Here is a 19,897-nt window from a genome sequence, read left to right as displayed (position 1 = left end):
TACTTAAATTCAATATACTTAGCATTTATTCATGGTATCACATCTTTATAATACTTAATGATCTTATATTTTTTTTACTTAGCCATTTTTTCACGTAGTTTACGAAGGGTTTTTTTCTGATATCACTAATTTTAATCATTATTAAATATTTAATATTTACACAATAATCTATAAGAACGGTAAAAGTAGAATATTGTTGGTAACATTGGCGACGCTGATTCGACGATTACTACGACGGCTACGACGGCTACCATGATTGTGAATTTAATATAAATTTCCAATAAAAAGTTCACACTTTTTCATTTATAACTTAATTTTTAAATGTACGATTTTGATGGTTTTTACAAAAGCACGTTCTACACAGTATTTCTGATGTTTTGGAGTTTACTAGAGGTTAATTGATACATTAGAAAATTAGTTATGTCGTATAACAAATTTACTGTATTTTACACAGTTTAAATAAGCAACTCCTACTTCGATATACTATACACACACCGTTCGTCGTGCTCGTGCAGTTATTTTTTTTTTTTTACTTAGCTCGCGCCACGACTGTGCCGCCAATTTATAAAACTATTAATTTTTATCCTTTTGCATATGTAGTGACATCAAATTATTACAATAACAATATAATCAACATAACATTTTATATTATGCCGCGTGTATCGGGGGAGCTTCACCAAAATTAATTGCATGTATATAATGTACATTCATGGACCACATAAATAGTAATCGACATGTGGCCGTGCGGGCCAATTTATTTTAGACTAGCCCTCCTACGAAAAAAATATTGCCATGTTTGGTGACACTTATGATGTATAAATACATCACACTATAAAATTATATACCTACTTAGTTCACCGGTTTGAACTATAATACTAAGTTAGCTTTCATCAATTGAAAATTATCAACTCACTTTAGTAGTAGTATTAACAGGTGCAGTTGACCCGGAAAGCAAGTCCGACAATAATTGGGACGGTAAAAATTCATCTCCTGTTCCGTATCGTTTAAGTTCTGAGTCCTTTTCTTCTTGATTACTTTCGTAAGGATTTGATAAGAAATTTCCAAAGGTGTCGCTTCCGTCGAGCAACGAAAGCAAAGCAGATTCGTTTGTTTCTTCAATCTGGTCGGGTGTTGCTTCGATGCCCAATTCAGTGTACGAGCTACTTGAACATTTTAAACAAAAGATTAACATTGCCTATTGGCTACCTATCAGATTTAGACACATGGTTCATAAAACAACAATATTACGATTAAATTGTACGAAAAAATGTCTACCTTGAATCATTGCTGTTATCGTCTGCCTTGGACGTGGATTTCTCTGAGTTCGTTCGTAACTCTTTAATCATTTTGAAATCGTAATGTTGGTACTCTAAAGTTAAAAAAAAATCATATTGTAAATAATATTGTTAAATGAAGTAGGTAGGTAGGTATTATGTTACGAGACACAGTAAATGTTATTTAAGGGGATTGGAAGAGAGGATTTTCTGTCTTAGTCTAACACACGTGGAACATAGGCATTTAGACGTGTTTTCATTCCAACGTACGAATTGATTTAGCGAAGCGATAAGATTTCTAAAAGTAAATTTGAATTTGTCATCATCATGTCTACTCGAGATCAACTTTCCCACATTTTTAATTTTTTAATTTTAACTTCTCCAAAAATTGTAATATTCCATTTCCTTTTTTAGTACGAAATTTTTTAGGATTTAGGCGTTAAATTAAAAATATGAGGAAGTTGATCTCAAGTAGACATAATGACAAATTTAAATCTGTTTTTAGAATTCTTATCGCTTCATTAGATATTTAGATCAATCGTTGGAATAAAACACGTCTAAATTCCTATGTTCCACGTGTGTTAGACAAACACAGTACATCACTGTTCCCAATCCCCTTAAAATTATTCATGTTGAAAATAAGATTAAAAAATATAGGTAAATGATAACAATTACATCATTAAAAAATGTAACCTATAAAATAAAATAACAGAAGTTAACGTCGATAATAATTTACACCAATAGTATCGATTTATTACCAATAATTTCGTGCATCAAACAATTGAAGTAATTTAATTTTTATAATATGATTCGATTAAAATTTAGAAAAAAAAACAATTAATTAGTGATTGTATGCGTATGCCTCGCATGCTTACGTTTAAAATCTTTAGTTGCGTGTTCAAACGACGCTGCGACGGATTCGGCAAATCGCTGCAAACTTTGTTGATAGAAAATAAGGACGTGTGAAAACATATTACAACGTGCAGCGGCAAGCAGGTCGACTTTTTGCAAACAGATCAATTTGTGGTGATCGAACTGCTGTTTGGACTTTTTTACTTTGGTCTGCACGTTTTTGAATTTGTCTAACTGTGAATTGGTGTCCGGATCAAGTTCTTGGGAAACGTCTTTCATCCAATTCAGAGCAGCCCTGTAGTCTGTACGGGCATTTTCCATACGTTTTACATCGCCCTGAGTATCCTCCACAGCTCTTAAACAAAACGTTTCTATTTCCTATAAAAACACATCAATACCATATCATAAATAATAATTAAAATATTTTATGCACTTGAGGATTCAATCATCGATCCAGAAAGAAGGAGAACGACTTCAATATCAGATAGCCCTCTGTTGAGTAATTATGCAATTTTTGAAAAATCGTTAATCCACCACCCGCATAATATAATATATATTACACAATATACGTTACTTTTACTAGTAGAACTCGTAACATAATCTGACCATTTGTAGTGAGTAAATGGGGATTTCAGTCTTAGAATTAAATAATATATTTTTTTTTTAAATTCCGTTTTTAATTTTCTATTCATATGGTTAAATAATATCGGGTCATAGATTCATGACTGTTAAAAATTTCAGACTATTAAAAAATTAAAAAAATGGTAATTATTTATTTTGTTATTTATTTCACAATGTCATAGTAGGTTTGGATAAATTAAATAATTGTTATTATTTTTGACTTTTAAAATAATATGAAATAAAAAATGTATAATGCACATGTTATTTCAATGTTTTGGTAAATTAAAACTTATAAAATATTCTTCCGTTGTTATATACTAATTGTATACGGTCATACGGACATACGGTAATAAATAATAATTAACTGTTCATTTTGAAATAATATTTTTTATTTACACTGCGTTTTAATTGAGAGTTATTATTTTTCTTTTTGTATTTATTTTATAGTATTATAAGGTAATTATTAATAATAATTTTTAATTTAATTTATATATTATACCTGGTGTAACCTGGCTAATGGCGTACGTAAACCAATTCTCTCTTGTCCTGACTGTGCCATGCAACTTCCCAAAATTTGCATCATTTCGCCAGCTTTAGTTTGATCTTTGTTTCCAGATCTTTTTAAAAACAGACCCATTTGATTTTCTTCATATGCTAAATCTTTAAAAATAAATAATATAATTTTATTCAAAAGTATTTTAATTGTGTGTGCCTTTTATTGATACTATTATAGTTACCTATAGTAAAATATATTGTTATCTATCAAGATATACAAGTATAAAATATTTTACACGTTATATGTATAGATAACATCATATTGTGCTATTTTGTAAGTATTCAATAACTACAATATTATAAGATGCTATATTCTTTGTGAACGTATAAGCGCTCTAAATAGATAATTGGTGGGCTTAACACAAATAATACTCACTATAAACTTTTTCGTCGTATTTATTGACAATCCTTTGCAAATGTTGACAACTACCACGAATAGACTTAAATAGTTCTAATTTAGCATCGAGTTCAGCGTCTGAAGCTACTATGAATTCGTCATCCTTTTTCCCCAATTTTTTACATACTTGCTGTTTAGTTACCCAGTACTTGTGTTGCATTTTAGATACAGTTGAGCCATTAGCATTATTTTGCCAACGGTTCAACCCTGGAGCATCGTACGTATTCCTGAACAAAAAAATGTTACATGTCTTATTTGTCATTAGTAATTACAATTATAATTTTAATAGCAAAATTATTATTTTATATTTTATAAAATACGGAACCAGACATTTTATTGTCGGAAAACTTTTAGGGATCGTAAATTTTAGAAACCATTTTAATATATTTGGCTGATAAATAAAAATAACAATACAATTATAATTGTGGATATTATTTATCAAGAAAAACAAGCATTGATAATACCTGGACTTAGGAAAAGTATTGTGATTTGAGATATTACTATACATTTATGTACTATCGTTCACAATTATTATTATAGATTTCTGCTGTAGATAATATTTAAGTAGATATGTTATGTATACCTACTATGGTCCATTAGTGATACTGAGCGTCCGAACCACCTTCAGTGTTTTAAAATGTAAAACTTGATAGTTGTGTTTCCTGCCCTATTTCTAACTTCTGTAGAGTGGTCATTTTCGGTCTTAAAAAGGATCAAATCTTATTTGAGATCATAGACTACTGACGAAAGGCTAAATTTTTTAGCTGTTATGAGTCAGATTTAACAAAGAAATTAAATAACGATGATTTGATTGGTACATTTTCCAATGAAAATTATCGGCGTAAACAGTTTTAATTTAATTTAAATTGATGTATATCAGTTTATGTAAGTTTTATATATACCTAATATATTTTCAATTTTGAGATTTTGAATGTAGCGATAAATGTATTGGTTTCAACATAATGTGTGTTTTAAAATATGTGCGGGGAATTTAAATATAAACCATAGATTTATCTAAAAGTATAAATCAAAATTATTTGGCTTACAGAAAAAGTAACTTTATTCAATCTATATTTTAAAATCATAAGATGCTTCTTTAGTTTGGTAATTCATAGTATATTTTATTATATTTGTATTGCAAGTTTTTCTATTTTATATTGCATATAAATTCTAACCCTAGCAATAAATAATGAACTATACTATTATAGGTACCTATTTAAATAACAATATTAATAGGTATTATGTGGGTAGGTGGTTTTTAATCGATACAAATTATAAGTATTATAGTGACATAATATTAAAAATAAATGTTTCTAGTTTTTTTCAATATTTGATTTTGAATGGGGATAGGAAACATTTACATCGAAAGTGTTCAATCACCACAAAAAATGCAGGTAAAAAGTAGTTTCGAAGTCGTAATCGTTGTTTAAAAAAATATTTAATAAAAAATAATAGTGAATACATTTCACACACATTTAATACGATATCCACGGTGAGTATAAGGTGTGTTTCTATTAATTGTGATGTCATTTGAGCCAGTTCGGTCTTAAAGTAACAACATATGTTTTCATCAAAATAAGTTTCAAAACCACCACTATCACAGTGTCACTCTACATAACATTACAGATCTACGATAGTCGATAGCACAAGATTAAAGACATACATACATACACACAATACCATAAATATGTAATTGTAATAAAATGATAGTTACTCACCATCCCGATTCCGAGAGACTCATTACGATCGAACGCTCCAATATAAACAACAATATTTGAGGGGAAAAATCGATCCGCGTTCACACTAGACGAAGGAAAAACTGAATTGAAAAAAAAAACTTACGTGACTTATAATATTTTATTGACACACACAATACGCGTACGGTGATAGTGTGCGTGGATACGAGCGCTGCGGACTTGATAAAAAAAAAGGATTCACTATAATAGTGGCCACGACGACCGTTCGCGACGCGGCATAAACAGCTAGCACATAGAAAACGTGTGACGATAATAATAATATGATTATTACTACATTGTCGTTAACAGTGAAATATACGCATATCTGTTTTAATCGTAGAATATTATATACCTGCAGGCAAACGCCGTGATGTATTTTTTCGGTTGTTTTTACGTTTATTGCAATACGTTTTCCCGTTATTTCCACCGTTCGAAGAGATCGTTGTGGAATCGAGAGACGAAAAAAAAATCGAAAAAAAAAATTCGGGCGCGTGATCCGTTTGCTTGCGACCTAACAGCGGCAATGATATCGTCGTCATACGCCGCCACTTGTGTAAACGGTTGTCGGTTAGGATGGCGACCGGAGGAAATCAATACTATACCGGGCGAACGAATTCGCGGGGTGCCCCTATATGTACTACCTATCGCAGCTGTTACTATAATAGTATAATAATGTAAGTGATAATGTTTACGCGCGCTCAAATAAGTTTTGAAATTTTTTTTCTAACCTTAGATGGACTATTGTTTTTAATCAAAAATAATTTGCATACAATAGAATTGTAGTATACGTCCGTGGATCCGAAAATAAACCATCAACAATAGTAGAATATATTAGTTTAATACATATAGCCATATAGGTATGTGTGCTAATACTTTAAATTGAGTTTATTTTCGTTTAAGTCGGTGTAGTGTTAATATGCATAATATGTTAAATACCTATATATAATATATAATATTTATATTATAGGCACATGACTATACGAGTATGTAATTGACTTTCAATATCCAAATTTCAGATTTTTCGTAGAATATCATGTTATACGGATTACGGACTCACAAACATAAAATAGGTGCACAAGTGTTATATAAAAATTAATAACATTATGATTTATGAGCCCATGAATTCACATATGTTATGGATTTATCCTTTATAAACTTACCAAGCACTATCATAATATACCGGAAAAAAATCGTTAAAACAAACAAAAATGTAATACTTACCGGATGGTTATTGGGAAATTAATCATTTTAGTATAATATAAAATAAAATTAGAGGAAGTACATAATACGAATGATAAATTATGTTATCGTGTTTGTGATTACGTAGCATCGTAGCACAACATGGTACACGCTTATAAGTTTATAAGTTACAACACATAAACTAAAACAACAAGTATCAATGATACAAAAGTATTTGGGGATTTTTATATAAATTTGATAAGTTTCCTGAAAAACAGAACTTCTTACTCACTGCATGGATCTTCATCTAACATTGTTAGAACATGTTAAAATTATCCAGCTAATGTAAATACTAAATAGGTTCCTACCTACTCGTATTATCCAATTAAACATGGTATATAATCACATACTCATAAAGTCGTATATAGGTAATATCGCATAACAATATAATATATTATACACAAAGTTCTTCACCTGCAATTCCCCCTTATTTTATTCTTAAATTGTACTTATATTCGAATTCTGATTTTTGTAATTTTAAAGTTGGTTGCTAAACTTAAAAACTATATTTTTATAGACACAGATTTTTTTTTATATACTTTGTATCTGAGTATATGGAGTGTCCTTTGCTCTGTGGTGATCTAAACTTCTTTTTTTCAAATCAGATTTATCCTTTTTATTGTGAATTGTTGAGCAAATTATTTTTTCGAAAATGTTTATAACTGTCCAATTCAAATTCAAATCTCGAATGAATATACTGAATAGTCTCTGAGTTATTAAACTTTATAGAGTTATTAAGGATACAAATATAAAATACATTTAGTATTGTCTAGTACTTATTATACTCGGTTAAATTTTACAAATTAAATTCTAATATATTAATATAAAATAATAATTATAATTTTCAAATCATCATACTTTATAATAGTTTTCATATCTTTAAAACTATATTATCATGGAGATTATTATCCAATAATTTATCCTTAGCATACACAAACTAATGTTAATACTATAACTATAATCTATTATAGTCTATATCCAATTCTGTGTATAACATTTAAAATCCGATAAAATCATTCTATGCGGCTATGCATATTTTAAACCCGTTAGGCGCTGATCTTACTAAACAAAAACACACCCGCAAAATATTTATTATAATTTCAGCAAGTTTTTATTTATACGCCGGCCTAGTTTAGTGGTTTCCAACTCACAATTAATTATATCTGCTCGAATAAAATCCATTCTCATTTCGTAATAACGAATATTTAATTTGGGAAATGGGTATACCTCTTTCTTCTTCTTAACAATTTATTAAACGCAGAATCATCCTAGTATAATTTAATCATTATCATTTTATTGCATTCCACCGTTAAATGTTAATTAATATGGCCAAGTCATAAATACGATTAGTATATAGGTACAAGGTACCTACTAAGGTACCTTCGCTATTTGGAGGTATCGCATAATTTATAGTTTTCATTACTATTTAATACCTACTTACTTTTATTTTAACTTATTAATTATAATATAATTTAACTGATATCTTAATAGTTAATGCAGTACATATTTTTTACACATTCACATTGACTAAATGGAATGTTCTGTCCATCCGTAAATCCGTGTACAGACTAAAAAACGGGTGATTATTACTATATTATTATTTATTACTATAGATATTCATTTAAAGTTTAAACCGAATTACTTTACTTTATAAATAAAATATCTTCACAGAATTTAGTTGTTAACGGACATCATCGTGTCAAATATCAATAATCGACGTAGATATTTGGTATAAGCAATAATAACTAGTGCATAATGTCCCGTGTGAAAGAAAGTAGGTATGCATAATTATGAAATTCGATAAAGAGTAAAACAACAATTAATCAAAGTCTGCTGAATGCTGAACGCTGATACTGCAGTGATAAGTGATACCACAAAAATATGTCTCTCGATTGATTCATTAGACGATTGCAACTTATAATATTTGCACCTAATGTTGTATGCTACGCCGCTGGCCTCACTTATTGTATTATATTGTATTATAAATGTTAATATAGGAATGTAAGTGATCTCGCGTTTCTATAGCTTACAAAATAACAACTGTACGTATTTGATTTTTATTTCGTTTCTACCTTGCGATTGGTAGGTATTTGGTTATATGTGTATATGTGTGTGTACTTACGATGATATTTTCGATATTATTCCTCCAAATTATGTATTTAGTTATGCGAGTACTTGGTGAATCTAATGGTTACTACTGTACGGGTTCAAATAGTGGTAATATACATTTTAAATGCATAAAAACGCCGTGCAACGGCACTCTATGCGAAACAATAATCGACTACTTAGAAAAACCAGGACCGGACGTAATTATAGATACCAACAATAAAGTACTGTTGAATCTCGAAATCGAAAACATTTCTACCATCCACGTAAGTTGTACCACTAGACGCTAGTTACTAGTTTATACTAGCCAGTAGACTAATCAAAGAGAATAATCGAAATAGAATACTCTTTATGCACAACTTGTAAATTAATTTATTAAGTAGCTTATCTCACATTTCCGTGGACAACAACACTATATAGGTACCTATGTATCTATATAGGTACTTACCTATTGTATATCTTATAATAAAAGTTACCATTTTATTTAAGAGCATATTATATAAATGCACCTGTTACACAAATACCCAATCGTAATAGTTTGACATATACGATATACTTATATATTTAAATATTTAACAGTCCCTATTATATGACTACAATATGATATCGTAATTTATATTATGTGCAAGTAAAGTAATGACCGTAATGAATTATAGTTATTAATTTTTTTTTTTTTATATTAGATTTTAATTATTTTGGTCTACTTATAATAACTTTATATTTGGATACGACTGCGAGTACCTACATACATCGTAAATTAAATTATTAATTTATTATTATTTATCAATTATCATAGCTCGATTAAAAAATTAATAGTAATAATAGAATAGAATGTTGGTTAAAGTTTTCAAAACGAAAATACAAATATCTGTCAAATTAATGTAGGTAAATCGTTAATGTTTACTCAAAACAGAAATCAAGTTATCAAACGAATTATAGTGATGATGCAATTTGTCGTCGTATGATGATGTCTTTGTAATAACTACTAAGAAATATAACCTTGAGACTTGGTACAAAAATACAAAATGTTATTTTTTTTTTTATATGTATATTTTTTAACTACTTGTAGCTTGTGGCTTGTCCTCGTCAAAGACATAAGTCAAAGACAATAAATTATATTATAGGTAAAATAAGTACCTACATAATATGATAACATAATATTATAATGCATAATAATATAATAGTTATTTTAAATGTTTCCAGGTACTATTTATTAATTACGTTCGTGATTCAGTAAATTTAAATAAAACAACGTATCGTCTTTTGAAACCAATCGTTCTAAAAGTTCAATTGGCTGGACTAAGAGAATTATACAAGTTACGTTTTATAAACGTGAGTGCTTTTATTTTTATTACTATTTTGTATTAATAATATCAATCATTACTCATATTATGAGAATTAAGAACTAATAATCTGTGATACTATTATTTTTGCTAAATAATTTTATTGTGATAATAATAATAATAATTATTTTGTATTGTAATAATAAATTATATCTGTATTCATTATTGTGAATATTTTAAAATAAACCACGACACAATATTATTTCTTATTTTACGTGGACTTTGGTAGGTCTTAGGTCGTCGCATAAATGTAAATGGCCGTGTGTTTTTTGTATAAAATAACTACATCCTAAAGTCATGACAAGGTCCAACCCTTATACTCTATACCAGAAGTTTTCAATTAAAATTTTTGGAGAGTCACATTTGGAAAATAGTAAAGGCAAAATCAAAAAACTCATTAAAACAATAATTCACCACAAAAAATAATATTAAAAAAAAAAATTTCTTGTCTGTATAGTGCCCTGCACTTCACGGTAGAATATTAGGTAGAGTGCATTTTTATTTTTATAAGAAATTTACAATCAATTTTTAATTTGAATAATAAGCAAATATCGTAAGAGTATTTACATATGAATATTTTGAGGGAAGAAGCTACCCTTTAGTGATACTTCTTATTTTTAGTTTTTTTTTTTTAACTTGTTAAGTAAAACTATTTAAGTTTCAGATAAAAGGTCACGATACCATATTCGTTTAAGCCGTTTTGGGAGATTACCTGGAATGGATAAGGTTAGGTTAGATAACTTTTTTATAAGTGGATTAGAATGGAGAGGTAGTTTCGTGTGAAATCTCTTGTAGAAACATTTTGCTTCATCGAGTACAGTTGCTATTTTTAAGTCATTATTGAGTGTAAGATTTGAAACAAAGGGAGGAGCATTTGTTATTTTTTTGGAAGTTTGAATTTTTCGTATGTTTGATTTTTTTGCACTACCCCATAGCTGGAGCACGTAAGTCCACATGTGTTTTAGAAGGGTTTTGTATAGGTACTATCAATTATCGTGCATTTAATATAAATATTAGCTATTCATATTACGCACAAATGTATTATTATGTATAAATATTATTTATTATTTTTCAAGTACGTAAATGGTGGGCCAACTGAAGAAGTGATCAGTAAAGCGACCAGGAAGTATTACTTCGGATGTGATTCTGGAAATATTAACCCCACGTGTGGTATGCAGTATTATAACTTAAATGAACCGGTGCCTTTTTCGGAAGCAAGTAAACTAATTTTTAGAGTTAACAAAATAATAACCTTAAATTCTTCCTGTTTACAAAGGGTTTTTGTTGTTCGTGTATCGATTCGGTAAATGCTGCTCGTCAACAAAGATCGTCCGAGGCACTGAAGAGAAATAACACTTCAATAACGACCAACATCGATGTAATAGTTCAACCGAGGGGCGAACAAGATTGTAAAAACATCAGTAGAAGTCCCGGTTATGCAAATTCATTTACTTATCACGAGAGTGCGCATTGTTTTAGATATAGTGATTTATGGTAATACGCATAATATGTCCTACACTGTTAATACTTAGATTAATATTATTTTAGATTCTAATTTCTAAGCGAAGTGATAAATGTATATGTAATATATATAAATATATTATAATATATATGTATTAGCAAAATGCTTAAATCTTCAATTTTTAGGGTGGTTTCTGTTGGAAATTAGGTCTAGTTGTCAAAATTTAAAATTCCCAATACCTACTTTTCATTATATTCAGAAAAAAGCCAAATAAAATAATTATAGAAAAACGGGAATATTTCCCAAAAATAGTTTTAAACAAAATTGATTAGGTAGGTAGGTATTTTATTTTGTTGTACCTAATTCAAAAACCAATGACCGTAGATACTTGAAATGTTCACCAAATGTTTGTATATAATTAAATGTTCTACTTTTTATATGTTCGTATATAAAAATGTGCAAGATTATGCATTATACCTAAAATATTAAATTTAAAAAATTGATCATTTGTATCAATATGATGAGACGCTTTGTGGATATTACTAACCAATTTTTTTGAAGGTCATTGCAAAGCAACCCTACCGATATATTTACGTTTTAGCCTAATTAATTATTACGCCATAGAACACAAAGTGACAATAGGGATGATAGGTAAGTGTACAGCACACACAACCGTGTAGGGGAGAGGGCACCAACCACTGATCATAACTGTAAAAATATTATTACAACTATCAGGCAATATTTATATTTATCATAACTGATGCAGGTTCAATGTTTATAAAGTAGAGAAATCGGAAACGGTCTTACCACTGACATTGGAATTATTCAAAAAAAGCGAAAGTAGCGTTTACGTGCTCCACCAACAATGTTCTTCATCATCGTAAAAAAAATATAATTTAATTAACAAGTATATATAAAAAAAATAAATATATTTCCACAGATCATCCAATAGAAAACAGACCATTTTCAAGGATTTGGTATCGTACCGGTACGAGGTCAAAGGTTTAAATGAAACAGTCGAAAACGACCTGATGGCCATGTTTGTTCTGATACCTCAGGACGTGCCCAAAATGTATCAATATGGGCTCCCGCACTTTAACGGTATGCCATAAAAGAATACATATAAGTACACTACAATTTATGACATATTATGGCTACAACCTACTTACTAGTAATATATTATGAATGTTACGTTGTCAACTAATTACGTTGGTCAACTGTAACTTTGGCACTCTTCACTTAACCGATATCTTATGGTTTTATTTTTTATTAATTCATAGCCCATAATCGTATAATAATATGCGTTTCGGTCGGCTTAAAAAACAAAAGTTGTTATCGATGTTAGAATTAATTTGTTGATAACAGTGGCGTATCCAGAGTTTATCTTTGGTGGTTGGATTCAGGAGGGGGTGGAAGTGGCTCAATAGATGGACTAATAATTTGTTATACAAGATAGGCTCAATTACGATCCTTCATAATGTTGGTATGACGTTTGACAGTGGACCTCATCAGGTTACATAAGAAGAAAATCTCACTTTGAGAATAAAAAAATAGAATTAATATTAACAATGAATATTCAATATTGTATTATTAATTATTATGTGATAAGTGAATGCGTACCAAATCATGCACTTGAATGATTTGAGAATAAAGGTTAACACTTAACAACATAGAGCCCGATGTTGATGACCTATTATAGTATTGTTAATTCCAAACAACACCAACATTTTCATTAAAGTACCCTATAATAATAATAATAATAATAGGTAACAATAATAGTAATAGTAATAATAATAGTAATATACTAATAATAATAATAATAGGTAATAATAATAGGTAATAATAATAATAATGATAATAATAATGAAAATAAAATGTTTAGGAACATAAAAAATAATTGAATACTTATTTGATTTTTTTTTTTTTGCAATAAATGTATATTTTCGTAATTATAGGCATATAGTTTCTAATTAAAGCTCCTAAACTAGAAATAGTGTAAATACTAAATACCTACATATAATGACATATTAACATATGAATATATGATTTCTTAATACGCCACTGCAGAGTGATAGGGAAGGCGGGGCAGTACCGTATGGTTAAGCTTCCATGGTTTATAAATTATGTAATTTTTAACATAATGCAATTTTTTAAAACTAATATACATAGAAAAACTTACGGTCTATAACTTTAATTTGAAACTTTTTTACGTTTTTTATCTAAAAATGTGTGTAATTTGTGTTTTACTTTTTATTTAAAAAATGCGAATTTACCCACACCTGGGGTAAAACCATATGTAATCCTGTAGTATAATCATACGATTTTGCCCCAACACTACTATTAAAATAAATCGAGCTTTATAATAAACTTTAAGTAGATAAATTAATGTATCCAAACTAGAAATGCAAATTACACTTAATAAGGTATTGAATGATAATAAAAACATATCTGTACAATTTTTTTTAATACTATTTTTTATGTGTTAAATATTTAAAAATATTTTAATAATTGATTAAAAACACTTAAAACATTTTTTTTCCAATATGTGATGTCTAAACACACGAATTATCATATTCAATAAATAAACAAACAAAAAGCTTCAAATCAGTGTGTTCAGTTTTCCTCCATGATATCAATTATTAATAAAATCTCGATTATACGGTTTTACCCCACATACGGTAATACCCCGCTTTTCCCTATAATATAAAATTAATTATAAGCATTTTTAAATATTAATATTTTACATACATACTCAAAATTAACTTAAAAATTAAAAATATCATAAAAAACCAACAAGAGATCACAGATAATGTTATTACATTTAAGTTTGATAATAGATAATTCACTTTAGTATTGAAGCTGACAACACAAAATTGGAACTTCGGGTACGACGTTATCCTCTTAAGTGACGCGCTCTTTTACAGATCGAGGAGCCGGAAAGTACCTCGCGATCCATCCAAGTAGAATGTCAAAAAACGGCGGTTCCGAATGCGACCGAATCGGAGTGGAACCACGAGGTTTCTACGAACAACCTGACAGGTGTTATCGGCTGAGGGGCAGCTGTCTCAACCAACAGCCCAATCAACTGATACAGCAGCGGGAGGGATACTGCAGCGGGGAACCATTGACGGGTGCCGGAAGTGGTCGTCTGTTCATCGAAGACTATGTGCAAGGTGACATCAGTTTTGACAATGCCGCCGATCACATTATCGTGGACCTTCAGTCGGCCTCGTCCGCTGCCGAATCCTCCATGTCAGTGCAGAGCGTCGGAGAGATCAGACTGGACGACAACGCCGTTGTCAATGACAAGTACCTATTACCTATATTCATTTTTGAAGCTCTCCTCTTCAGCTAAGCACACGTTAACTGCCAGTCCACCCCCTCTCTCTGTCACGAGCACTGCTGCAGTGCTAGACAGAGAGAGAGAGAAAGGAGGCGTTATATATATATATAGTATATACGCTATTTCTTCGGGTGCGCGGTATAGCAGCCACCTCACTTTTTTATTTAAGATACACTCTGTCGTATGCTAACCCGACTCGACACAGCACTATATTGGTATTAACATCATGAGAAAGACAGCACATGATGGGAAAATTAAATAAGTCGTCGTAAAAATCTTCGCTTTAGTCGAAGGCTCCGATACCTACCCACATATTTTTTATTGTATGCAGACATGAAATGTTTTAGTAGGTACATATGATCCATATTAAGTTTTTGCTTGAATACTATATACAGCTTTACCATGATTTTACAAAACTGAACGGCAGTATACCTGGTGTATACGTATACTTCTTTTATATTATTTTCCTGTTTAACCGACAGCAGAGGAGACTCTGTTTGACAAACACTACTCCTGGTAGTATATTATAATAACACAATTTTCTCGTTATCGGCGTATAATTAAAAAGTAATATAACGCGGGATTTCCCATAGTTTTAATTTATAACTAGGTAGTTGTGTAGTACCTACTTAAGTCTATACTAATCTAATGTATATAATATATATTATTACTCTATGATATTATACCTTGCAAGTTTCAACCTTCAAACATATTGTGATAAGTAATAACAGACTTTTATTATAATATTTGTAAATTTTCGTAGGATTTTGCTTCAGATAAGCGAGATACATGCAATTTTCGATAACGACTGTAATAACACCGCAAAATTGCGCGTATTCGTGACGAACTTGGGCCTGCAAACAGCAGAGTTCTTTATCGACGTTTCAGGTCCGCTAAACTCGAAAAAACTTGAAAAACAACACAGGCAAGTTATAGTACATCCCCAGCAGACCGGAAAGATTAATTTAGAGTTCGAATGCCACAGCACCATCGAATGTAGCGCAACCGGTAGGCGATAATTATATTTTTTAATAATATTATTATAATGAATTTAAGTACATACTACAAACTTCGTATAGTACTTCACTTCTTCGTGCAAGTCCTCGGAACGACGAACGCGATATATTTGAATATATATTTATAATTTATAACATTTTTATGTCAGTGACCATTTTTATGGGATTTACATACAATCCGAAATTCCGATCACCTCATGTTTCAGGTAAAAAATATCTAGGTACCTATGCCGTTCTGTAAATATGTAATTTTTGGAATTTCGCAAATTTTTATAAAATATACAACACATAGGTAAATCCATAAAAAAAATCTAATTTATGATTGTGATTTTTTTGTTCGAACTATAAAAATTAACATTGATAAACATTTGAAACTATCACCAATTGAAGCTTCGGTTATTTTTCAGGTTATATAGTATACATATTTTATACTTATTTAAATGGGCATGATCGTTTTCCGCCAACAATTATATTTCGATTACCGTCAAAAAATAATATATATTATTTTAGATATTTTTTGAGAACTTAAATCCATAAAATTGTAATTATTACCTACAATATAATATAAAATATATGCGCCTCACCTCGTATAGTCTTTATATCATATCGAGGTCACTAGTTTAGGGTCGAAATAATGTATTAAATTGGATATAAAACTAAATTAAACTAATAGTATAATTAGTACTTAGTAGGTATACTGTATAAGTAGATACCTACAATATAAATATTAATTATTATTTATTACAAACATCACTCATTTAGCTTAAAAATATATTAAATTATAAAATAAAATTACATAAGAAGTACAAAAACGTTGTTAATTACAAGTTTAACTATACGAGAAGTACTTTTTTTCTTACCACCTCCACCGCGTAATGACATATTGATATGTATAATGTATAGGTATACGCAATATGCCAATATTAGGAATGAAGGCCGCAAGGATAAATTTAAAATGTTTGTAAATTATAGCATGGTATGGTTAACTACTCGTTGTCACTTAAATATTTTCAGACATAATACAAAAAACGCAATCAACACAGTTAAATAATAATAAATTCAAAAATCAATAAGTGATTTTCACTAATGTTGTTGCAGTAGGTAACCTATCTATCGACTGACTGAAGTCTGAAGCTTTCGTCAGCGTCCACGGTAACCCGCCCGATAACGGGTTCCAGCCGCGGTGAAATAATAATACGGGGTAAATTAGAAGTTCTCAAAAAATATCTTATATGATATATAATATTTATTTTTTTTTTTGTGGAAACTAGAATATAGCCTTTGATGGAAAACGGGCGAGGGTCACTTTGGCGGAAAACAGAAACCCCAACTAAAATGTCAGTGTTAACTGACCACTACCGTACTCAGGTGAGTGCATCGTCGTAAGTACTGACATTTATTCGGGTCTATCTATTTTCCAGTGAGATTGTATATCGACCACACCTCCGCCGTCGCATTAGTGTCCAGGAAATTCAAGGTCGTCCGCGGTTCCGGCTGCTACTGTCTGTGGCACAGACGATGCAAGTGTTACCAGTTTGAATCACAATATACCACTGGTGGTAGATCGTTGAGCCAGGCAGAGTACACCGGTGCGGGGTTCCTAGGCGACGTGCCACCCAGGGGGGCGGTCGCACAGGGGGCTGTCAGGGACTGGGACATGCTGGTCGCCAGTCTGGTATTCTGTATAGGATACCTGGTCGTAGCGCTGACTCTGGGCCTGCTCAAAGCTGTGTCACCGTTTAGCAGCCACTGGCTGTGGATGGTCGGTTCCGGTAAACGACAGCTGGACGCGTACAAGGAACCGGAACTCAGACCGTGCCCAGTGATCCGAGACGACCATGGTTACTGCGTGCACCCCAAAACCAAGTCCCGGCACATACGGCTACTGAACAGCGGCGAGGAGTTCATCACCAACACGCTGTTCTTTGTCTGTCTCCCGACCACGGTGTGCCGGTGGTGCTACAACCGGACGAACGGTTACTATTCCATGACACTAGAAGATTCTTGTTACAGTACGTTGTCAGACAATCTGAAGGCCCAGGATGATTCATCGGAGCAGACCAGCGATTGTGATTTACAGCAGCAGAATATCTATTGTGATTCCCAGAAGCTGCTGGAGTCCAATCCGCCGGAATAGGTATATCGAATAACGAACGATGCAACTGACTTGTCTGTTACAACCTTGTACCTATCTTCCTACCAATAATATTGTTATATTATTTCTACCACGACAGCGATTCTTATGACGAGTCGTTCTTTTACGTTAAAAGGCTTATATAATATTATGCACCCCAGCTGACCATACGTTAAGTAGTACCTAGTTGAAATATGCTAGTTTAAATAGTTCAATGTTCACTACTATAATGTACTACATAATGTAAATTATACCAGTATCCGGTTGTCGGCAAGTTCCTCAAACTTCTATAATAACGTTTCAAAAACTACAGTTAAAAATTAAAACTATTGGAAAACCCGGAGTCACCTTATAGACCACCTAAATTCATTCCGACAGTCACTACTACCCAAAGTCATCGTTGTTAAATATTTTCTAAAAACAAATTTAAAAGAAACATTATATTAGATATAAATAATAAATATAGTCATAATGATAATAATATGATAAATAGTAAATTAGATGATTATGTGTTCCGCTATAGAGAAAAACTGTTCATATTTATAAAATGCACCCATTCCACTAACAAAATCGGCGGTGCAGAAAATGCGCACTGAGTGCGCACGAGTGTTGTCAAGAGTTACTATAAGAAATAAAATAGGCTAACGCAGTAACGCCTGCATAACGTCTCCGTTCAGAATTTGTACCATTACAGTGACCAACTCAACGATGAGGTACACGCGAAACCTAGACATAGACCCTATAAACTAATTACTAGTTATTACTTATTAATAACTAAGTTTATAGGTCTATGCATTTAGGTATACTGTACAGCAAAGTGGTTACCTAACACCTTGTTTATAATTGTAATAATCAATATCGTATCTAATATAGGTAGGTACCCTACCTACCTATTGTTGAGATGATGATTTTAGGTAAATCAATAATCATAAAATCAATACTCAATATAATGATAAAATATCATTGTATAAGAAAACCGATTCTGAGCGGAGACGGTATGTCAGTCTAACTATAAGACATATTATCTACTTATCTATAGTATTAAAAAAAAAATGACCTATAATAGGTACAAATTCCAAATTAATCATATAACAATATCCATTAGATACTTAGAACGCGTTATACATCAACAACAAACCGTGATACTGTCATAGATATATAATATTATACTTTAGAAGTTTCAAGTACCCACGAATAATATTATACAATAATAACAAAATAACTAAAATAGTTATTCTAGGTTTTTTAATATGTAATTTCGTCTAAATTTGAAATTAAAATTACCATAAAAATAGTCACTATAAAAACTAGATTTTTTGGTAATAGAATTAACTACTTACGTGGAATCTTGTTTTAAATGTTCAATCCTTAGATATTAAAGTTGAATATTTTACACATTTTTAACTGCAAAATAATTATTCAATTTTAAATTTGATAAATTTTGTCAAAATTTGATCCTTAGATGCTTACAAAAAAAAAGGTGGGTAAATGGATGTCGCTCTGCTGTACAGTAGGTTACAAGTGGGTCACTGTATAATGGATAGTATTAAATTTGAATTCAATGATATAATATCACTGTATAAGAAAATCGATTCTGAGCGGAGACGGTTTGTCAGTCTAGGTATTAGACATACCTATTATATAGGTATACTTATCTATAGTATTAAAAAAAAATTGACCCATAATAGGTATCAATAATAAATTCCAAATTAATCATATCACAATATCCATTACGTAACACGTTATACATCAACAAAAAACCGTAGTAAAATCATAGATATATGATAGTATACTTTAGAAGTTTCAGTACCCACGAATA

The 19,897-nt window shown here is 30.6% G+C and overlaps 3 protein-coding genes across 6 annotated transcripts in view; 2 read left to right on the top strand and 1 right to left on the bottom strand.

Annotated features, from left to right (window-relative positions):
* Window positions 1–6,074, bottom strand: part of LOC100165449 (islet cell autoantigen 1) — a 7,055-nt gene extending 981 nt beyond the window's left edge. Inside the window, exons 1-7 of one of the 4 annotated variants that reach the window (XM_008186946.3) lie at window positions 5,571–6,074; window positions 5,418–5,502; window positions 3,679–3,926; window positions 3,247–3,407; window positions 2,150–2,504; window positions 1,276–1,369; window positions 914–1,160 (exon numbers count right to left, since the gene is read on the bottom strand). In XM_008186946.3, the coding sequence (XP_008185168.1) occupies window positions 914–1,160; window positions 1,276–1,369; window positions 2,150–2,504; window positions 3,247–3,407; window positions 3,679–3,926; window positions 5,418–5,440 (1,128 nt within the window). In that variant the 5' untranslated portion in view covers window positions 5,441–5,502; window positions 5,571–6,074. Of the gene's footprint in view, window positions 1–913; window positions 1,161–1,275; window positions 1,370–2,149; window positions 2,505–3,246; window positions 3,408–3,678; window positions 3,927–5,172; window positions 5,379–5,417; window positions 5,519–5,570 lie in introns of those variants that run through there. The other 3 variants (XM_008186945.3, XM_008186947.3, XM_029491185.1) reach the window with 3 other exon arrangements.
* Window positions 6,075–8,839: 2,765 nt separating this feature from the next.
* LOC100569456 (hapless 2-like) lies at window positions 8,840–14,940 on the top strand. Its single transcript, XM_029491477.1, has 7 exons — window positions 8,840–9,046; window positions 9,984–10,112; window positions 11,200–11,337; window positions 11,400–11,617; window positions 12,352–12,465; window positions 12,526–12,686; window positions 14,510–14,940. Exons 1-7 carry the CDS (start codon window positions 8,840–8,842, stop codon window positions 14,938–14,940), a joined length of 1,398 nt encoding a protein of 465 aa, XP_029347337.1.
* Window positions 14,941–16,686: 1,746 nt separating this feature from the next.
* LOC115034466 lies at window positions 16,687–18,689 on the top strand. Its single transcript, XM_029491543.1, has 2 exons — window positions 16,687–17,145; window positions 17,216–18,689. The coding sequence occupies exon 2, from the start codon at window positions 17,602–17,604 to the stop codon at window positions 18,079–18,081; it is 480 nt and encodes a 159-aa protein (XP_029347403.1). The 5' UTR covers window positions 16,687–17,145; window positions 17,216–17,601; the 3' UTR covers window positions 18,082–18,689.
* The last annotated feature ends 1,208 nt before the right edge of the window (window positions 18,690–19,897 follow it).

This window comes from Acyrthosiphon pisum, chromosome A3 (assembly GCF_005508785.2).
Source record: "Acyrthosiphon pisum isolate AL4f chromosome A3, pea_aphid_22Mar2018_4r6ur, whole genome shotgun sequence".
NCBI classification, from domain to species: Eukaryota; Metazoa; Arthropoda; class Insecta; order Hemiptera; family Aphididae; genus Acyrthosiphon; species Acyrthosiphon pisum.
Note: the sequence above shows the minus strand (reverse complement) of the source record. Positions and strands in the feature narration are given on the sequence as shown.